At 38.1% G+C, this 22324-nt stretch overlaps 2 protein-coding genes across 3 annotated transcripts; one reads left to right on the forward strand and one right to left on the reverse strand.

Annotated features, from left to right (window-relative positions):
* The first annotated feature begins 936 nt into the window (after positions 1–936).
* On the forward strand, positions 937–16353 carry disp2 (dispatched homolog 2 (Drosophila)). 2 transcript variants are annotated; one of them, XM_058750056.1, is made up of 8 exons: positions 937–1207; positions 7609–8001; positions 8100–8132; positions 8412–8535; positions 11033–11157; positions 11293–11390; positions 11499–11596; positions 12495–16353. In XM_058750056.1, the coding sequence occupies exons 1-8, from the start codon at positions 1116–1118 to the stop codon at positions 15978–15980; spliced, it is 4449 nt and encodes a 1482-aa protein (XP_058606039.1). In that variant the 5' UTR covers positions 937–1115; the 3' UTR covers positions 15981–16353. The 2 variants fall into 2 exon arrangements, with proteins under 2 accessions (XP_058606039.1, XP_058606041.1); XM_058750058.1 differs by having other exon boundaries at positions 8103–8132.
* Positions 16354–16542: 189 nt separating this feature from the next.
* Positions 16543–22135, reverse strand: rpusd2 (RNA pseudouridine synthase domain containing 2). Its single transcript, XM_058750059.1, has 3 exons — positions 21431–22135; positions 21056–21352; positions 16543–18493 (listed from the first exon to the last, which is right to left on the reverse strand). The coding sequence occupies exons 1-3, from the start codon at positions 22079–22081 to the stop codon at positions 17672–17674; spliced, it is 1770 nt and encodes a 589-aa protein (XP_058606042.1). The 5' UTR covers positions 22082–22135; the 3' UTR covers positions 16543–17671.
* Positions 22136–22324: the final 189 nt, after the last annotated feature.

The raw sequence follows: 22324 nt of genomic DNA on the forward strand, positions 1-22324 counted from the left end.
TGTAATGACTTTCATTATATAGTTATAACAGCTCATTTGTATCATGTGTGTGCTCTACTGCCAAACATAAAGCCCATAACAATGTAAAATAATGTTGTTTTTCTCACAGTTGAATGACATGTCTATATCTGTTTATCAGGATCTGCTGGACCAATCACTGTTTGCAACCAAGATAATTATTTTGTAGTTTTGGAAGTGTCAGAAACAACAGAAATTGTTCTACCTTTATTGGCCACGAAAAAGACATAGTTTACTGCATCGCTCTTGTGTGACAATATGCCCCAATAGCCAGGTATTTTGTCACACTATATGGGAATGTCACATCAGAATGGGAATCAGCATTTTATAGGCTTTTTTCATAATTCTGTGCATTTCAGGCAAATGTCAATGGAAACAAATAAAACAAAATGTAGGTTAATTAATACAAAAATAACAGTTAATACCCTTGTCCTGAGAATAGCTGGACATCAAACTGATTTACTCTTGTCTAGTGTGTGCTAGTAACCTATGTGCTTGCTTGTTTTTGCTAAAAATTTTAATAAAATAATAAAAAAATAAAAACAGGATTTTGCAAGTTTAGAATTTACAAAAATTCAAAATGAGGAAGGTTTGAACTAGATTTTTGAAACCACCTTGGATAAAACATAGGCTACATAAGTACTCCAAGACGCAAATTTGTGTAATTGGACCTTTGACTCAAAAACCCAAGAGTTAATTCAATTTAGCCCGTGCATGTGACAACTAGCCCCGGTCTATTCTATTTCATTAGTCAAATTAGAGCTGTCAAGAACGTGTTGCATTGTATGCAGCAAACCATTGCAGCTTCTTGTTATTTGACTGAAAAGAATACCAGATCATTTCCAATTTCGCTATGTCTTTGGCTGCACTGTACACCCTTACAGAGTTAAGGCGAAGTGGTTTTGTTCTCCAGCACCACCCTCGGGTGAACAGCGCGCGCTCAACTCACTGTCAACACCTCAAATCGCAGCGCCAGATGAAGCAGCCTCCATACATTCACTAACACAGGCTTTGCCTTGCCTAAAACCTGCTTCGACTGCATTCTGCACAGAATTACACATTCGATAGCGACAGTCGGAAATTACATTCACTAAAGCATGGCTACCGTGTCCATTTCTAGAGAGCGCGATGATGCTGAAATCTCAGATTCATCCACGACAGAGGGACCTTCTCAGGAAGCACCTCAGAGGTACGTGGATAGCGGGGCTTACAAGGCTAATTGTTGGAGCAAGTGTGTTTGTGAGCGAACGTAAGTCATTTAAATGGTTGTTTTTGCGAATAAACAGGAATAACGAACGTGCCGCTTTTAAGGTGTCTCAATATCAGACCCACTTGGCTTTTGTTTACAAGCGAAAAATACTATTCTCTGAGGGTAAAAACCGAATACTATTTTGAAAGTACAAGGAGATCACGAGGGAATAAATACTACGAAATACTATAATTTGTTGGGTTGGTCCTGATCTTAACCATAAACTGACATGAACGCTGTTCTTGATGCTATGTGTTTGGTCACAAGAGCCACTGTGAATGAATTTCTAGGGCAAACTCCATGTTAATTTATATTTGACCTACAGTACATTTGACATTCAAAAGGACACATGGGAAATATTCTTTAAATTCTTGCAATGAATGACAAAATAATGTTTTGCAGCGAATTCTGCCCCATGGAAATTTAACTTAGCCTATATGAGAAGCACATCAAGTGAGTCATTCTTTATATTATTAGGCTAAACAAAGATACATCATTCCTGTTATGCAGCAGGCTAAATACTTGATAAAAAGTAATGTTTGAATAGTAAAATTAAGGAAGTACTTCTAGGGTACGCCATATGATATGCTCTGGTCATCAAAATTAATTCATAATAGCTTTATTATTATATTAGCCTAATTATGAGAACATTTATAGAATTGTTAAAAAAAGTTGCTTAGTGTGGAACTGACATGATGTCAACTTTTTATGTTTAAACATTTTCATAGTAACATATCATGCAGGCCTATCTATAACAGAATGGAATGCTTTAAAGTGAGATATTACTGTACTATTTTTTATTGCTATTATCTATGTGTATACCATTGTGACCTATGATCTGAAGACAATCTTGATGTTTTTGGATGCAAATTATTAGCATTAGCATTTTTATGTCATATTAAAAAAATGCAATCTATGCAACCTATGTATAGTACATATCTACAGTACACTTGCTATTCAGAGTGACACTTGAGAAATATTCCACTTTTCCACTTCTTTTTATGGATGGCAAAACAAAAAAGAAGAGGAAATATTTTCTTTCTATCCTCATTAGTCAGTCATGTTTCTTTTTGTCTGGAGTAATTCTAGTAATGAACTACACAGGGATCTATAGGGCTCTAAATGGAGGTGTTAGACGATTGACTCTGAGAATGTTAATCACAGAGCTCATCTACTCAGACTGAGACATTTTGCTTCAGCATAACTAGGTGTAGATTCCCTGTTCTGTATCGACAATAATTATCTTTAATGACGAAATCTGTCTGTAGTTCAAAGTACTGCTGAGCAGATGGTGAGATGCGTTCTCCAGATTTGGTGAAGATCCAGCCAAAGCTGTAGTGACTCATGTTTGAGTTTGACCCTCTCAGGAGAAGCCTTGTCTTTATGTTCCAGTGCGATGCTCACACGTGGGCCCCTCTTACCAGCTTTTGATTTGTTAATCAAAGGTTTTGTTCCATGTTATTATCTGTTGTTTATGTTACTTAAAATGGCCGCACATATCCGACACACAAAAGCAAGTGATTCATCTCCCAAAACTATCACAAACAAGCCTGGGAGATGTTACAGTCTAGTTGCAAAGACATTAATCTTATTGTGTAACACGTTACACGTATCGCTGTTGCGCTTCGGGCGTCCCGAGTTCGTGTCACAGCTCGCGGACCTTTCAAGATCCCGTTCCCCCTCTCTCTCCCACATCATTTATAAAAAATGATACAAAAAAAAAAAAAAGAATTACACAATTGAGATGACAATTAAAAACAGTTTATTGTAGTCTGCATATGTGTTCATACACTAAAAAAAGGTAACATCTAAATTACCTGGTTTTATTCGAGTAAAAAAGTATTTAGCATCACTGAATCAACCTAAATGCATTATCTTATACCAAGAAAACTAATTGTTATGGGTTAAATCAGGTAAAAAAAAAAAAAACTCTGTAAGGTAACAATTGCAGGTTACCACGTTTTACAGTGTAGAAAGTATAATTTATGAAAAAGAGATTATTAATTGATTATGCTTAAAGGCAGCTGCTTTGCAGTTTTGTGCAATAAGATGCGCCTGTGAGCAGTGTCACTTGATTCACCCTTGTGAATCAGTCCAATTATTTTTGATCTGGACTGAGTCACCATGAGTATCAGTGGCCTGAAGTAAATCTCAAGCAGTGCATTATACTACATGATAGTAGTCGGTGTTTTCCAGCTAACATGGCTGATATCCACTGAAATGCTGTGAGGGCATCTGTTCAATCAATTCAGTTTCTATTACATTCCAGACATTTATTCCAGATCATGACTCCTACCATACAAGATCCACTGAGTAAAAAAGCTTAGGGGAGATGTGAATATGAACTGAGCGATGTAACTGCAGAATATTATTTATAAGCACATACGAATTGGTGCAAAGGGAGCAAACAAATTAGGTATTTAGTAAATATTTATGCTTGCTCCAGTAAATATTTAAGCTGACTGTAGTTAAATAGGGCATTTTATGAGCAAATTCGCTCTGGAAATTACAGTCATATCCATTAAGATCAGTTTTCCTTATCCTCGAGTCATTGCTGGTTTCATGATGGGATCTCATCAGTAAAAGTGGTGTTTTTCCTTGCCTGATGCTGAACTGATTTCACCCTTACGGTCTGACAGGCCACAACAATCACCTCTGAGTTCTGGCAGCGCAGACTGCCTGCCATGACTTACCAGCTGCAGAGCTGTCAAATCAAATTAAGCCTGTGCTCCTTTTGATAATCGTCAAAACATTTGCAGCATGCACACAACCAAAACCCATGAGCTCCATCAGATGCTGAAGGGTCATTGCTGGAAAATTATGCCTGTGGCTGCTGAGACTTATGTTAACATATATAGAAATTTAACAAGATTATGTAGAAATTCTTCAGAAAGCCTTGTAATGGGAACAAGCACACTCTCTTGTAATGCAGCAAAACTTTATATCTGATTACAATAATGAGTTCATCATACATTAGATTGCATTATCAAATTTCCTGATGCTATTTTTGCAGCTCTGTGTTTAGCAATTGATCCACAGCGAAGATTGCCATGTATATATATATATATATATATATATATGAAGAGTTCATTTGCAAAAACAGATAACTCCGTTTTTAACAATTCTCAGAAATCATGTTTTTTCATTGTGCATTCCCATTAATCTCAATCAAACAGGGGCGTAAATTTCATCTGACAGAAGGGGGGGACAATAAACGTAAAATTTCTCAAGAGCAATTTTTGAAGGGGACACAAATAATACAGCCAAAATTGTACTTGCAAGGATAGATATGTGTACACAGCATGTGTACATAGCATGGAGACCGTGTTTAAATATGAGTTCATGGTTCACCACACGGTCATATTATAATTATTATTTTGCGTCATCCATAGTATTTTAGGTTTGGTCTCTTTCGCATTAATTCAACCGCATTAAACCCACTGATCTGCCACTTAACATCATAGTGAACCAAACCCAACACATAGGTCTACAATATTAGCCTAATATCAGTTCACACACAGGCTTATCGCCATGTTAGTTGTAGTGGGTGACAAGCTACGATATTAAGCTAAGATATTAAGAAAATACATCGGATGTCATAATTTTTTTGTCATGACTAATTTATTAATGATCCAGCATCATCTGTATTAAAGATAAAGAATCATTTCACTCGATGTTTAAAGAGAATAAAATAGCCTTGACAGCCTACTTACACATAACTAACTTGCTCTCTCTCACCGGACTCGTGTGTGTGTGTGTGTGTATCGGTAAAGAAGGAAAGCAGGCAGTGGACCAAATCACTGTGAGGAAAGGGAGGGGGGAATCAAAACATTTCTGAACTTAAAACGTTTTTTTTGCGTTTATTTTGTTTTACTAATCACACAATTATTTTAAGTATATGTCCATTATATTATTTTCAATACACAGAGTCACTTGTAATGATATTTTTAGGGGGGACAAGCCTCAGATAGGGGGGGTCCTGTCCCCCCCGGGATTTACGCCTATGCAATCAAACTGCAGTTTGGTTATTTTGACTAGGTTAAAAAATAACTATTAAAAAAACCCCAGCTAACTAACACAATAAAACACAATAAAAACATGATAACATAACAAAAAACATGATTTTTGAATTTTTTTTTTTTTGCAAATAAACTCTTCATATATACCTCTGCATTTTCTCACACAAGGAAGCAAATTAAGAGACCCTGCTTAGCTGGTTTTAGGATGGTGATCCTAAGGATGGAGTTAATGGAGACACATAAGCAATGTGTCAAGAATCATTTTAAGCATTTAAGCCGACCAAGATGCTCAGTAATGAGAGATAAAACGGTCTGAGGGTTAGGAGCAAGTGTTTTGTTTAATCCTGGTGAAATGTAGCATTTATTCCAACACTTCTGGTTCAAAAGTCATTTTATTTTCCTTGCACATGATTTATCCTAGTTGTTTATATCATCAGTGGCCAAATGGGATCAGTCTTGCATATTATAATCTGCCCAAATTAGTTTGCACATCTAAAGAATCCAAAAAAGACATCTTATTTGTTTCTTGAACACATTTACAGCAGTCATGTTTGCCAGTGTTTGCATAGCTTGTCACCTTGGTAATACTAAAGAGTCAGCAGTACATCTGTGTAAAAACAAGCTTGTTAAATGCTTACGATTTCATTGTTATTAGGAACTGTTCATGTTTAAGAGAATAGTTGAAATGTTTTCTTGCACCAAACCTGCCAACTTTATATTTGAAATGTGGTAAACAGGGATAAACAGAAAAAAACCTGTCCTGACCTCAGTAAGCTGATAGCATACTTTAACATTTCAGCATAGTAAAATCTAAAGGTACCCCATAAAGAGTCATAATCGTTATTATTAGTATTGTGGAATGACTGAATAATGAAAAAGATGAGTAGTGAATCTTAAGCTCTGGTTCTTCAAGGTGATTTACATTATTTAGCAGTACATTTTAAGGAGTTGTCCCACTCTCATATTTACTTCCTGAACAGTTGAGTTGTAAGCACTAGTGAGCCTTTTTCTCTCATCTGAACAGGCTTTTTATGAGGTTGACAGTGTAAGCTGATGGAGTCCCTCCCTCTTGGCCTAATTGGGCCTTCGAGCATTTCGCTGATACATTTTTTAGACATCATTGCTAATCTAATATACAGTATGTTGCCAGCAACTCAGCTGTGCACTCAAAAATTCTCTATAGGCCATTTCCTGGCAGAGATAAACTATATGTTAGAGGCATACTGTCCAGACAAACCAAGACAACCACAAGCTTTTAAAAAAGTGGGACAGCTAATTATTTTATATAGCAAAATTATATACAAATTCTTTAAAGGGTTAGTTCACCCAAAAATAAAAAATCTCTCATTATTACTCACCCTCATGCCAAGAAAGGTAGTAAGGACATCGTTAAAGTAGTCCATGTGACATCAGTGGTTTAACCTTAATTTTATGAAGCTACCAGGATACTTTCACTCTCGGATTTCATTAAAAACATCTTAATTTGTGTTCCGAGTTGAATGAAAGTCTTACGGGTTTGGAACGGCATGAGGGTGAGTAATTAATGACAGAATTTACATTTTTGGGTGAACTAACTCTTTAGACAAATTTTATTTGTTGGTCAGTATGATGGATTCAGACGTTCAGTGCATGGAAATTGAAAGTGTGTGTGCAAACACGAGAAATCAACAGCAAAATGCAGCTGTTGAATGCAGTATGTGTGACTATACACATAAACACCATCAGCAATTAAATAACAACCTTTTTATGTTTAGCGCACAAACAACTTACAGTCAATCATAACCTAAATATGATTTCCATTTACAATTTATTATACCAAAATACATCATTATAGTAACTTTTTGCATCATTTACATCAGAAATGACTAATTCTGTTATCGGATCACTCTCAGCTAGAAAACTCATTTGTAAACCAGTTCAGATGTTTCATAAGAATCAGTTCAAAAGAATGATTCAATACAAATTTGACATCTCAATTGCATCTCGGAGCAGGTTTCGATTTCATCATGTAAGTAGGAACAGCATGTTTTTTCCCCCTGAAATGTAGTGAAGCACAAAGTTATGAACTGACATTTAGTGAAGTAAAAATAATTAATTTCCCAAAATGACTCGACTGGATTGTTGAATCAATCATTCAGTGAATCATTTATTCAAGGCCGTTCTTGAAACAGTTCTACTTGATTCATTGAAAAATATTGACAGGTCTTGATTTCTTCACTTCAACATAATTAATGTGACTTGCTTTTTTCTAAAATGTAGTGATGTGAAAGTAGCTACAGAATAGATTGAAAACATTTGATAATGTGACTCTTTTATTTACAGTGAGATCCCTGAGGTTTCGCTGTGTCCTCCAGACAGTGACAGCACAGAATCTCAGATGTGTCCGGTCAAGATAGAGGAGAACCAATCCGACAGCAGCAGTCCGTTCAAGTCTCACTCCTCTACTCAGCTCCACCGTCAAGTATCGCAGGGCTCTGGCTATCATTCACCACAAAGCAAACGATGCCCCTGCTGTGGCCACCAGCAGTCGAATCAAAGCAATGTCTGTCCAGGTCAAATGAATGCTTACCATCAGGCAGACTGTTCAGCCAGTCCTGTTAAGACTGTCCATAGCTGCAGTCCATCACGCCACAATAAAACACAGTGCCATTGGCTTCATGAATCTCACGATGGCAGTAACCACAAGCCTGTACAGCGTCACATGGTGACAGTGAGGTCCGGACTCTTTTCTATTATAAATATCATTGTAATGGACATATATCTAGTTGATTGTAAACGTTTAATTATGTTAATCACTATGTCTGTCTGCTCAGTAGGAATGAAGGCTTGCATAGGATACCAAGGAGGTGAGATGCTTTTATAGCAACTTATGATATTTATTTGTTTATATAAACAATCACATGAAATTCATTATTAAGATTATTATTTACAATAATACAGTAGTGCACATTAACATAGTCTTATGTTCAGTAGTACATTTAGAGGAATTCGGAAGAAGCATTCAAATACTAACCAAAAAGTGCATGTAAATGCAGTGTGGCGAATACCAGCAGTATAAAGTTAATGTGCCATAGGCTACAGCAATCAGATTAAATTTGATCATATGAACACCATTGATTTTACAGCTATTCCCAGGTCATAGTTGAGTACCCGATGACTGTACTCATCTCATGTATGGTAGTTCTGTTTGCCTGTTCCCTTGCTGGGATTTTGACTGGTCCTCTGCCAGACTTCTCTGACCCTTTGTTGGTGAGTATGTGCATCTCTTTAATATTTGTAATAAATAGTGAAGTTTAAAGGGATAGTTCACCCAAAAATGAAAATTCTGTCATTAATTACTCATGTCGTTCCAAACCCGCAAGACCTTCATTCATCTTCGGAACACAAATGTGTGTGCAATTCCTCTGCTTGTAAAAAAGGTGCAGCGTACATCATTGCTAATCTAATATACAGTATGTTGCCAGCAACTCAGCTATGCACTCAAAAATTCTCTATAGGCCATTTCCTGGCAGAGACAAACTATATGTTAGAGGCATATTGTTTAGACAAAACAAGACAACCATAAACTTTTAAAAAAGTGGGACAGCTAATTATTTTATATAACAAAATGAAATACAAAATCTTTAAAGGTATAGTTCACCCAAAAATAAAAAATCTCTCATTATTACTCACCGTCATGCCCAGAAAGGTAGTAAGGAACACGCATGCATCGTGGTACTCTCAATAATGGCGGCAGACTGTCCCAGGAGAGAAGAAATCGTTGAATAAAGTCGTTATTTTTGTTTGCACACAAAAAGTATTCTTGTAGCTTCATAAAATTACGGTTGAACCACTGATGTCACATGGACTATTTTAACGATGTCCTTACTACTTTTCTGGCTCTTGAATATGTCAGTTGTGTTTCTGTCTATGAAGGGTCAAAAAATTCTCGGATTTCATCCAAAAAAATCTTAAAGGGTTAGTTCGCCCATTTAAGACATGAAGTTGTATGCAATCCTTACCAGCACTATAGTGCATACACACTGACCCACCCTTTAGTCACCTCCCTGGTCAGAGTTCTGGCCGCTGGAAGTTTTTCAAGATAGTACTCCCGGTTAGTTTCCGGGGCCTCAAAACTGTGCGTTTTTACGTGAAAAAAGTATTTGCGTTTCAAAGCTTGAATAATTTACATCACAAAAAACACGCCTGACAAAATTCATACCTCAGTTTTAATCGGCACTATTTTCTTTCCATTTCTATCAATCCGCGCTGCTGTCAACGTCAACAGTGCGCACGTTCAGATCAGCTGTTGATAGCGCGACTCGCTGACAACATGTCTGACTACGAAACTTCTGATGACGAAACCAATTTTAGCACAATGTCAGACGGAACAGATGATGATGAAAGTAATTTTCAGCTTGTTTACCGTACAGTTTAGACATTGGATCATAAAGTTAGTAAATAGAGCTTACCCGTGGTACTGGTACAGCAAAACTCTTTAAAATCATTTTTTTTCTTTTTCCTCCTTGGTTGGGGATGTAATCGTCTTCGCTGAAGTGAGCACTGCACACGGAAATCCTTGATTCTCAATATTTTAGCTCCCGCAGAGTAGCCGATGGCAACCAGCCAAAGCTGTCTCGTAGCTATATCCGAAACTGGAAAACGATGGAATCTGAACGGTGATCCCGGCACATTCTTGTGGTCACAGCCTGGGAATTTACAAGTTCGCACCATTGTTCATTTTCTACTTTTTATGTCGTTGTCATTCGATTGTGTAAACACTATGGAACAGCTGATCTGAACGTGCGCACTGTTGACGTTGACAGCAGCGCGGATTGATAGAAATGGAAAGAAAATAGTGCCGATTAAAACTGAGGTATGAATTTTGTCAGGCGTGTTTTTTGTGATGTAAATTAATCAAGCTTTGAAACGCAAATAATTTTTTCACGTAAAAACGCACAGTTTTGAGGCCCCGGAAACTAACCGGGAGTAGGCTACTATCTTGAAAAACTTCCAGCGGCCAGAACTCTGACCAGGGAGGTGACTAAAGGGTGGGTCAGTGTGTATGCACTATAGTGCTGGTAAGGATTGCATACAACTTCATGTCTTAAATGGGCGAACTAACCCTTTAATTTAACTTACGGGTTTGGAACGACATGAGGGTGAGTAATTAATGACAGAATTTTCATTTTTGGGTGAACTAACCCTTTACCGCTTAATGTTTATGGATCTGTTTGTACTACAAGAAAAAAAGTAAATGAAGCATATAGTAAAAGCAACGTAAAAATTAAAAGTAAAAAAAAAAGAAATTGTAAGATCAAGTTTAAAATAAACTTACATTGTGAGATAAAAAGTTACAGTTTGGAATAAGTGTCACAATTGTAAGATTTGCAACATAAGATTACTATGGAAGCCCCGTTTCTGCCATCAGATAACTGACCTTTTTTCCTCACAATTCTGATTTGAGGAAAAAAATTTGATTTGTGAGATATAAACTCTTTTTATAACTAATTTTTTATTTCATGGGGGAAATGGGCTGTACACCTAAGAGATATAAACTCTTTACAAGTAATAACAAGTAATATTTTTTTTACTCTGAGGCAGAAATAGGCTTGTGCCTATGAATACATTTCTGAAAATAAAGTGACCAGCGGTGGCCTTTAATCATTAGAATTGTAAATTAGCCTCTCAAATGACATAAATGAATTTTTATAATGACTTCAAAGAGTTTCTTCTCACTGTTCACGTCTTTGATCGGACCTCACAGGGATTTGAACCTCGTGGAACAGACATAAGTATCCGGCTAGCAACGTGGATGAGGTTACAGCAAAACACGGGACCTGGAAAAACACTGTCCCCATTTCCATGGCAACTCACAGAAAGAATAGCAGGGTATTTCTTATGATACTAAAAATACTTTTAAATATAATTTCTACCACTCATCATTTCACTAAATCAGGCTGTTGCTTTTATTACTAAAAGACTGTACGCTGTGTTTGTTTTGAAAAAATCCTGTTTGTCTTACAGAGAAGACACAGTTAGATCTGAACAGAAGTCAAGAGAACGATCAAGGAGAATGTTGCACAGAGATTACACTGAGCATAACTTTTTTTGTAATGCCCCAGGTGAGATTTTACTTACGTATTATCAGGTATTTCCAAACCTAATAAATCAGTAAATGGAGCACAGCATGGTTTATGTTGTTTTCTGTCACCCTATGTGTGGTCCTGTAGGAGAGCGCTATGCTCAGCTGGTCTTCCGCTCTGGAAACTCTGCCAGTCTCTGGAGTCTAAAGGCAATTTACTCCATGTGCCAGATGGAACAGTCACAGGTAAAACAAGGACTATATTTTCCCGAAAGGGCATAATATTCTTAAGAAGTTGTTAAATGCAGTGTTTTGATGGATATATCTGATAGAATCTATTCATTAATAATCAGACTCAGATATTAGAGAATTCATTGTGATCTCATTAGTAATTATAGATATTTGTACATAAATTTTGGTTCTGGCACAAATTTTGGTCCCACTTTATATTAGGTGGCCTTAACTACTGTGTACTTACATTTCAATTAATCATTTGGTACAATGCACTTTTTGTTTACGTTCATGTTTTTACATTGTACTTATATTTTTCAAAATACCTACATGTAATTACATCTGTAATTAATTTCTGTAATTACATTTATATTTACACTGTTGACCCATCCCTTACACCTTAACCCACCCACCAACCCTGTCCCTAACTTTACCCGTATCCCACCTCAATAGCAGCAGAGGTGTTTTGCAATACAATATGACCACAATTTTTTTGATTCAATTTTTGATGCAAGTACATAGTAGTTAAGGCCACCTAATATAAAGTGTGACCCCAATTTTTTCTGCATTGAACCACTGCTAATGCACTGACAACATCTAAAATGCATCTAAAAGCATTTTTCATATGAACAATTTGTAGAGACGTGCATAAATAATACATACAAATATATTTCTAATAAAGATTACAGATCTGTAAAGATTTTTATGGTTCCTGTACATTTTAGATGCTGTCAAAATATGTATATAGTACTTGTCTGCATATATCCAAACATACAAAAAAGTATACAAAAACTTGTACAAATACCTACAAAATCTAACGAGGTGAATAAGCATGAAAACTGAAAAGCAGTACAACTGTTTTACAATTGAAATATTTTTGCTGAAAAATGCTATTTTTTATTACTCGTTTTAGATCCGTTCTGGGGCAAAATTTGATAAGTTTTGCCAGGTCAGATCAGAGTTATACGGATCCATGGTGAAGGATAATTGCTGTCCAAGTTGGTCTCTGGGAAACTACTTGGCTCTTCTTAACAACGTTTCTTCCTGCTTTAGTCTGACTGCACAGCAGGTATCTGAAAGCCTTAGCCTCCTCAGATTCTGTGCCCCTTACTACCATGATGGAAGCCTGGTTGCATCATGTACTGAAAGGAGTAAATTTGGCCGCTGTGCATCCGTTCCACACCGCTGTAAACTGTCAAGCATCTTCCAGATTCTCCATTACCTTGTGGACAAAGACTTCCTGGGGCCACAGACTGTTGAATACAAGGTTCCGTCCCTAAAATATAGCATTGTATTTCTACCAGTGGAAAAAGGAGATCCACTAATGAAAATTTATTTGGACCATTTAGAGGGTCATGAACTCACATACAATAACACCACCATAACAGGAATGGATTTGGGAATTAAACAAAAACTATTCAAGTATTACTTGGCACGGGACTCTGTCTATCCTGTTCTTGCAGCTCTTTCACTTTTGTTCACAATTGGATTATATCTCAAATCACTATTTATAGCAGCAATGTCACTAGTTGCGGTCATATTATCACTTTCCACCTCATATTTTTTCTACAAAGTTGCATTTCGCTTGACATTTTTTCCACTCCTCAATCTTGCATCAGTCTTTGTGCTTTTGGGAAGCTGTCTGAATCAAGCCCTGACTTTTGTTGATTTCTGGAAACTGCAGCTGAGCCATAATCCTCCAGCTGTCCCTGAAAAGAGAATGAACCGGGTTTTACAGGAAATAGGATACTTGATATTAGTGTCGGGTCTGACATCTAGCATCACGTTTTACTCAGGCTACATAAGCAGCATCACCACCGTGAGATGCTACGCTGTATATCTTGGCAGTGCCTCATTAATCAACACATTATTTGCTCTTGTTTGGCTTCCGTGCACCCTCATTTTGCAAGAACGCTATGCTGTGCTGTCTTCAAACCCTGTCGCGAAGGCAGCTTGGAAGCCCTGCTGCTCCAAAAATACAGGTGGATTCTGGGAGACAAGTTCAAGAAAGCGCTGTCTGTTTACCTTGAGACAGAAGCTTCGGACATTAGGGCGAGGGTTTTCGGACACATCTAACCTGCTTTTTTTAAAGATCCTGCCTTGTGGAGTGGTGAAATTCCGATATATATGGATCTGCTGGTTTGCAGTGCTTGCAGCCGGTGGAACGTACATATCATGCATAGACCCTGGCATGAAACTGCCAACTTCAGACAGCAGAACAACTCAGCTGTTCCGCTCCAGTCATCCCTTTGAGAGATATGATGCTGAATATCGCCACCAGTTCATGTTTGAGCGAATGAAACAGGGTGAAGATGAACCCATGACACTGACTCTAATTTGGGGCGTCATTCCATCAGATGATGGTGACCACTTCGATCCAAAAAGTAATGGATCTTTAGCTCTTGATCCAGGATTTAATATGAGCAGTCCCCAAGCCCAGCTGTGGTTGCGGGATCTGTGTGGAAAAATTCAAAATCAGAGCTTCTATTCTCCATTATCAGCTGACCAAGAAACAGTAGAAGACAATGTGTGTTTTGTGGAACAATTGATTCACTGGGTTTCTATACGTCGCTGTTCCGAAAGTGAGGACGCGTTTAGCTTCTGCTGCAATAATATTCCCTTTCCTTACCCGCCAAGTGTTTTCGAGCAGTGCCTTAGCATGATGGAGGCAGAGAAGCATGCAGAAGGGCACTCACCCAGTGCCGGAGGCCTAAGGTTTGACTCAGAGGGTCGAATCACTGCCCTTGTTGTAATATTCAAGACTGTGCAACTTTATAGCTTCAACTTCAGCAGAATGTCTCAGTTCTACCGAGAGATCTTATCATGGTTTAATGGGGAAATCTCCAAGGCTCCAGTGGGACTGCAGAAAGGTTGGTTTGTAAGTCAACTAGGATTATATGACCTCCAGCAATGCCTAAGTTCAGAGACTTTGGAGGTGGCAGGCTTTTCAGTAGCTCTCACATTTGCACTACTCTTACTGACGACATGGAATATTCCATTAAGTGTCTACGTGTCCGTTGCGGTGGGAGGAAGTGTGTTTGCTACTGTTGGCCTCCTTGTGCTTTTAGAATGGCAGTTAAATGGTGTGGAAGCACTCTTCATTTCAGCAGCTGCAGGCCTTTCTGTTGACTTTGTGGCCAATTATTGCATTTCATACAGCCTGGCCCCACACAATGACCGACTGGGCAGGGTTGCACATTCCCTGAAGAGAATGGGTTGCCCGGTAGCTACTGGTGCTGGGGCGTATTTTTGCGTGGGTATTATTATGCTACCCGCAACTGCATTGCTTTTTAGAAAGCTTGGGATATTTCTTTTGCTTGTGAAGTGCGTTGCATGCGGCTTTGCCACTTTCTTCTTCCAGTCGCTGTGCTGCTTCTTTGGACCCCAGAAGAACTGCGGGAGAATAACCCTACCTTGCGTTACAAAGCAAGCCACTGAAAATATACTGTCGTCCTGTTCGGCTACAGAACCTGGGACCACCAATCCGGCAGCTAATGGGGCATTTGGCTGTGGCACGGGTTCTCGGGTTCGAAGAAGTTGTAATAAAGAAAGCGAAGGCTTTCTTTGCCCCAATCAGCAACACCATAGAAAGCGGCAACCAGTCGGTGGAAGGGAGCCAGAACAGTATGAACTGCAGCCACTTGCTTGCCAACTGAGCGACAGTTTTGAGAATAGCACTTGCACCAGCAAGCTGTCCAACAGGCCTTCTGTCCTTTCTGATGACATTCAGTTCTGTGGCCTTAGTCCAAGGCGAGACTATGATCGAGTCAGCATTGAGGCTGACAGCGCAGAAATGTGTAGCAGGCACCTTAAAGGTTGCAACCCACCTCCAGCACTCCAGACCTCATCTCCGTACAAAGAGAACATGTTGCGTCCTGTGGTTGCCCCTTCACAAGATGCATCTAAGGAGAAGGTTTTGTGCAAGAAATGTCGAGACCAGTCGAGCGGCGGCCTTCAACTTTGGAACGTGTCTTTGTCGTCTTCCTCTAGCATGGAAGAGATCACGATCACTCAGACTACAGACACTGTCAATGAAAGGTCACTTTCAATAGATGAAGCCACAAGCTGTCATCTACACAAACGGCTTTTCTCATGTCAGTCTCAGAGCTCCATGGAGGGACTCGAAGACTCCAATGAGACCTGCTTAAGTGAGGTAGAACCTGCTATCTTAGTCCCTCAAGCTGTTAAGATAGAAGAGGAGTTACAACCTGGCCACCTAAATGGCAAGAGGGACACTTTACGTCTGTCCTTGAAGGAGACTGTATATGACCTTGCCTCCCCGGGGTCTGGCAGGTTGAGGACAACACAAAGTGATGTGCCAGTGATACTGCCCAACAGCAAACCTGATATGCCCGATGTATGGATAAAAAGGGAGGGAAAAGGTGAAGGTGGCAGCTGATCAATATTGTCAACACACTGAGCAAATCTAAACAACCACAGCATGGCCAGTACTTTATATGGTGGGCTTAACTTTTATACTCAGCAGCATATTATTACTTTTCTGAATCTGTCTGCAAATGCATACCAGATAAAAAAAAGACCAGTTAATTGTTTGGAACTATACACAGTGCTTATAAAAAATTGAAGAGGACTGTTTTTTTTAGCATGATTCCTTGCATGTCATGTAAATATACACTGAATGTGCACCCACAATAGCCTTTGAAAAAGCCTATCATCAGGGGCCTTGAACTGCAAACTTACTAACACTTAATTGTGCCTGATCTTTTAAACAACCAAGCCATGAGCTTTTTAACTAAACTCCATAATTTTGCAAAGGTCACAATCATTTAAGTTAAGTTCTCCAAACAATTTTCAATTATTATACACTTAAAAAGCACTCAAATAATCCACTAGTTATTTTACACAATTTATGCCAGGAACACTTGGCATAGATGTGCTTGCTACTGTGGCTATAACTGTTTTACACATTTTATCGCATGTTATGATAAAATTTTACATTTTTTAACTTTTCATAAAAGCTGTAAGGAAAGATCATTTTTTTATTGCCAGAGCCATAGAAGTACATCTTTTAAAAAAAGACAATGACTGCCCATCAGTATATAGGCCAATTACAATTCTTTAATCTGAATGCTTCAGTGTGTGGACATGTTTCACTAATATCCCAGATTTATGAAAAAATGCAATACCACATTTGAACCCTATACAAGACTGTGAGTGTTAACTCTGTGTTCAGTATGTATTTGAAAGATACGCATTGTTTAGAATGCAAAAGGTTGTATGTAAAAAGTGGTGTTTTGTGATGTGCACAAAGATGTCAATCCTTTATGAAACTGGAATCTTAGCAAATGTCAGTTATACTGCAAAATGTTTTGCTAGAAAGAACATCCTTTTTATATTCAGATTGATTTAATGTTACTTCATTAAGGCCAGCGGATGTGTACTTGACATTGTCAAAGCATCTTAAAAAAACAAAGTGCCAAAATATAAGAATGATTTTGTGCCAAAAAATGTTTTTCCCAGAAATTATGCAGCTGTATTATAAATCCTGCTGGTGTGGAACTACTGTTGTTGATAGCCTGTGCGTAAAGTCAGATTTGAAGTTGTCTGAAGATAAACTATGATGAAGTTCAATAAAAAATCAAATATTTTTAATTGAGGCTATACTGCAATGTATTTCTGACTTTCTTTGGTGGTTTTTAGTTCACAAGAGGTTGAAAATAGACTTCATTAGACAATTAAAAACCTCAGATTCATTTATATGCATAACATGGCATTTGCATGGCATTTTAATTAAAATTGTACTAACTTACTGTTACTGAAGGGGGAGAAGAAAAGTATATTTAAAAAAAAAAAACATGCTTTATTTTCATTCCCTCAAAAAAACTCTTTTATTGCTGTATGTTCATGTCAGATGGGATGGTGTCCTTTTCAAATATAAGGAATTAAAAAAAAAAAACTGAGTACTGTACTGTTTCTAGTACTGACTAAGAAATCAGTGAATGAAAAGAAATTAAAAAGTCATTTTGAATTCACACTGAATATATTCAGTAATCCAAGGAAGATTTTTCTTAAAAACCCAGTCCTTATATATCAAGTAACAAATGATGCATGAATACATCCGAGTTTAGTTTAATCCTGAAGCCAGTCTTCTTTAGCCCAGTCAGGCATTTGGGTGGAGTATTCAAAGTCAGGTCCTTTGTAGCGTACAGCGTGTAGGTACATAATAAAGTCCTTCTCCGTTGGGTCAGGTCTCACAATTTTACACTCGCCACATAAATTATCTCTGACAAAAGCATTAGATTTTGCAGTTCTGGAGTCTTCATCTGATACTGAATCCTTTTCTTTATGAGCGCCATTCAGCTCCCCCTCAATCTCAGCAGAAGATGTGCTCTTGTGAAGTTCTTGACTACCTTCTGCCTTCACTTTCTCCTGTGTCAATTTACAGGAAATGTCATCACACGCAACACCACTCGACTCAGGTGCAATTATTTGGTCACTGTGTCCTTGAGCACCATCAATACACTCTGTCTTCCGCCCTTGCTTTCCTGAGACCTCTTCATGAGGCAAATCCAACAAGTGCAGACTCTCCTTTGAACGATGCTCTTCTATAAGAGCTTCTAGAAGTTCTTCATCACTCATACCCACTAGCCCTCCTTTGGCTCTGTTTGGACCCCAAGCAGAAGACCCATAGATGGGATCACTGAGGATTGGAAAGCCAAGGAACTGAAGATGAACACGAATCTGGTGTGTACGTCCTGTGAGAGGCAGACAGCGGACCACACTAGAGCGCCCGTTATAGCTCAGTCTCTGGAAAACTGTGCGGGATTCTTTGCCTTTGGGATCCACCCTACAGAGGCCCACGCGGAAGGACACTACCAGGATGGGTTCCTCACACACCACCTCACTCTCTGGAAACTCCCCTTCCACACGACACACATACTCCTTCTCTAACTGTGAGAAAAAGAAAAGTACATTTAAAATCGGCATAAAATGAAAATTCACCTGATCTATTTTCTAAATACATGTTATAGACCGTTTAGACTTTTAGAGATTGCATGTGTCATTTCTAGCTAATATTTAAGTATAGAGACCTCCACGACATGCAAGGGGGAAAAAAGGTTAAATAAATTAATAAAACATGGCCACATATTATGTTGAGGGAGCAGATTCTTAATTTGTGGCCACAATATAAAATTTTTCCTCCATTTATTTCATTCACGTTTAAAAATGTAGTAAAATGTAACATGAAAATAATACATTAATAATTCACTTTACAAACAGACAAATATATATATACACATACACACATATATACACACACACACAAGCAAATAAAACTTGAATTCATGTTAAGAATATTATTTAATTGTAACAAAACACATAATAACTGATATTTAAATGTGAGTTTTAAAACCATTAGAAAAAAGCAGTGTAATTGCTTTTCTTTAGCCATTTTCTAAATGTTTTTCTTTATTCTTTTGCCAAACGCTTTTCTATCCATTTTACAATTAAGTTGAAGGATTTGTACAGTTTACATGGGAACAAGTTTGAGACATGTCTCTTTGATGCACAGGCAAATGTTTTTAGAAGATTTTAGCCCAAAGTCAAAGTTAACATTATGTAATATTTATTTAAACCAAATTAAAACATCAATGACCATATAAAACAGATGTGTCTGTAAGGTTACATTTGCGTAAGCATATGCATTTCAAATATTGCAACATTTCTCCACACATTATACTAGTAGTCATGCCTCGTTTTATGGAGGATGTGTCGTAAAATTTAGTATAAAGTTGGTTGGTTGCTTCCATGTGTGAACTGTCCAATGAAATTTTTTAACTTGATTTTCCAAAAAATATAAAATAAATTTGTAAATGCTTTAAAAAATGCAATTTAAATTGTTGCAATTATTACACTTAAAAAGATATTTAAACAAATTAAATAAACTGAATTTAATGACTGCTTATGTTAATTTGAAAAGTGATACATTTACATTTCTATTTTTTAATTTTTTAAATGAATGATTTTTTCTATTTTATTTTTAAAGCGACACTCAGTTCTCCACAAGTCTATGGGTCAGCATACCCCTAACACTACCACTGCAAGCAGATTTCAACTAGGGCTGCAACAACGAATCGATTAAATCGATAAAAATCGATTACTAAAAGCGTTGGCAACGAATTTCATAATCGATTCGTTGTGTCGCGCGACGCGGAGACGTTTGATTATTTAAAAAAAAAAAACTTTAGTTGAGCGCGGAGCGGAGTGAACACACTCGGTCTCTCTCGCGCACGGATGCTAGCAGAGTTTGGCGCCTCATAAATAAAAAAAAAACGAGCGGAGGTAGAGGAAAGATATGGCGGAGGCAGAGAAATCCGTGCGACCCAAGTCATCCAAGGTGTGGGAGCAGGGGCGGCGTTTGCGTATGGCAGAGTATGGCAGTTGCCATACCCTAGCCCAGTCAGGTGCTGTGAAAAATTATCCAAACTTGAGTCGCTTATAATTCGTTTTTATTATTTTAAATCAGAGAGTTTTAATAGTAGTAAACCAATGATAAGCATTAAAATAACTTGTCAGTAAAACTTCGTAACGCCATTGGATCATCGAGCTCTCAGCGAGACCTCGTAACTTCACCCGCCTCCGTTCAGATTGACGCGCGCGCACAGCCTGGAGAAGATGAGATCTCTGCTTTTTCGCAATGCAAGGGTGAATAAATAATTGGTGTTTGAATAGTACAGCGTTTTCTTTACTCAAACACTATGTCAGTAAAGGATAATGTTTTTGTGTGTTTGAAGAGTGGAGAAGAATTAGTTATTTGCCGTCTATATCGTTTTAAATATCCTGTGCATTATGTGCATAAGCGCTTAATTTGAGATTTTGGCCAAGTGTATTAAACAACAAGAAAAACTAAGCGCTCATATAGCTACAATCAAAGTTATATAACCTGTAAAAGTTGATGAAAGCATAATGCACTTGCTGCTTCAGATAACAGTTACAGCCGTTCTAACGACAGACAAAACACTCCATCTCCGTCATTCTCTGGTCAAAAACATTAACTCCATTTGAGCTTGATTTTCATATAATGTTAAATGCAAGTGTCTGATACAACACCAACGCTAACGACGCAGTGTTGTTAAATTATTAAATTTTTGCACTCCCAAAAAGTCTATATATTTGGCAGATGTAAAGCATACATGTGTATGTTTTTTGTGTTAGTCCATTTTTATTTTATTTTATTATTATTATAACAGCTCAGGGATGTTCAAGGAGCAACATGTTTGTGCACTTTCTAAAGATTTTAGTTCTGTTTTTGAATAAAGGGTTGGAAATGAATGCTTTTCTTTTTTTTATCCGATTCATCGATTAATCGAAAAAATAATCGACAGATTAATCGATTATTAAAATAATCGTTAGTTGCAGCCCTAATTTCAACAACTGCAAACTGTGACTGACAGGATGCAGAATTTTTAAGACTGTTCACCAAATGTGTGTCATTCAGAAAGTTTGTCTTACCTGTCTCTCACGAACCATCGCATCCAGTTTTTTGGAGACCTCGAGTGTACGAGCAAACAGCAGCACACCTGAGGTGAGGCGGTCCAGCCGATGTACAGTGTGGAGGCCAGTAAGGCCTTTCTCCTTTCCCAGAACGAAAATGACAGTATTGTGACGGTAGCGGCCACAGGGATGCACAGGAAGTGAGGCGGGTTTATCCACCACCACCACTTCTCCATCATCCACCAGAACCTCCAAGGGCCTCCCACTCACAGGGGGCTCATGCCGATGCACCGTGTTCCTCATAAAGTCATTGTTCTAGACGAGCAAAAGACAAGTAAACAAAGCAGCACACATAAAGTGACAGTCAATGAGTGTTGTCACGTGATGACTTACCTTTAATATTATATTCAGGTCATCCACTGGCGTTTCATTCAATTTAATACGCCCTTCTTTGACAGCCTTGTTATAGTAATCCAAAGACTCCGCCCGGAATTCACTCTTAAAAACCTCTAGTAGTGTTTTACCAATCCAGCGTCCCTTACAGTAAGTTGTAAAATCAAAATAATAAGGATACACTTTGCGAAGACCGCCTTCAAAATAGTAGGAGGTTTCCGCAAAATGTTCTTGGCTGAAACTCACACCCGGGTTGCGTTTCTGTGGAGGAGGCACGTACCGCTCTCCGGCACGCAGCTGTTTCCCGCACTTCTTGTGCTTCTTGCGGTTGCCTTGTTTCGCTGCCTCACCTGTCTCCTCGTTTTTACGTTTACCGCGGTTTGTTCTAACAGCGCTGTCCGCATCACAGCCGTCTTCTTCAGCTGTGGCATCTTTAGTGTCCATGGCGCGCGCTGCAGTGTAGGACTGTTGTTTTGAGAAATTCAAGTTTATGAAGGACACTTGCGCTGTCCGAAGCGTTCCCAGAGTTTTAACTCTCACGTTTGTGTTCCGATACAGGTGTCTCAGAAAACGACTGTTTTCTCTTTTTCCAACGCAAAGTAACACATTTAAACCCGCAACCTTCCCCTTCACGCACGTGAAGCATGCCATCCAGCGGCTCCGCGACAGAACTGTTTCCGTCCCGGGTTGATGACATCAGATGACGTCACGTGTTTACGAATTATTTGTGGTGTAAAGTTTTGTATCTTCTAGTTTTGTTGTTATAATCTGTTTTGAGCTGTAACTGTTTATTTTTTTGTTTATGTTCAATAATATTAATAAAAAAAGTAAAGTTTTGTATCTACTTTTCTACACACTTTCGCAGGCCTAATTAAATGTATTACATACGTATTT

The sequence above is a fragment of the Onychostoma macrolepis genome, chromosome 17, assembly GCF_012432095.1.
Source record: "Onychostoma macrolepis isolate SWU-2019 chromosome 17, ASM1243209v1, whole genome shotgun sequence".
In the NCBI taxonomy this organism is placed as follows: Eukaryota; Metazoa; Chordata; class Actinopteri; order Cypriniformes; family Cyprinidae; genus Onychostoma; species Onychostoma macrolepis.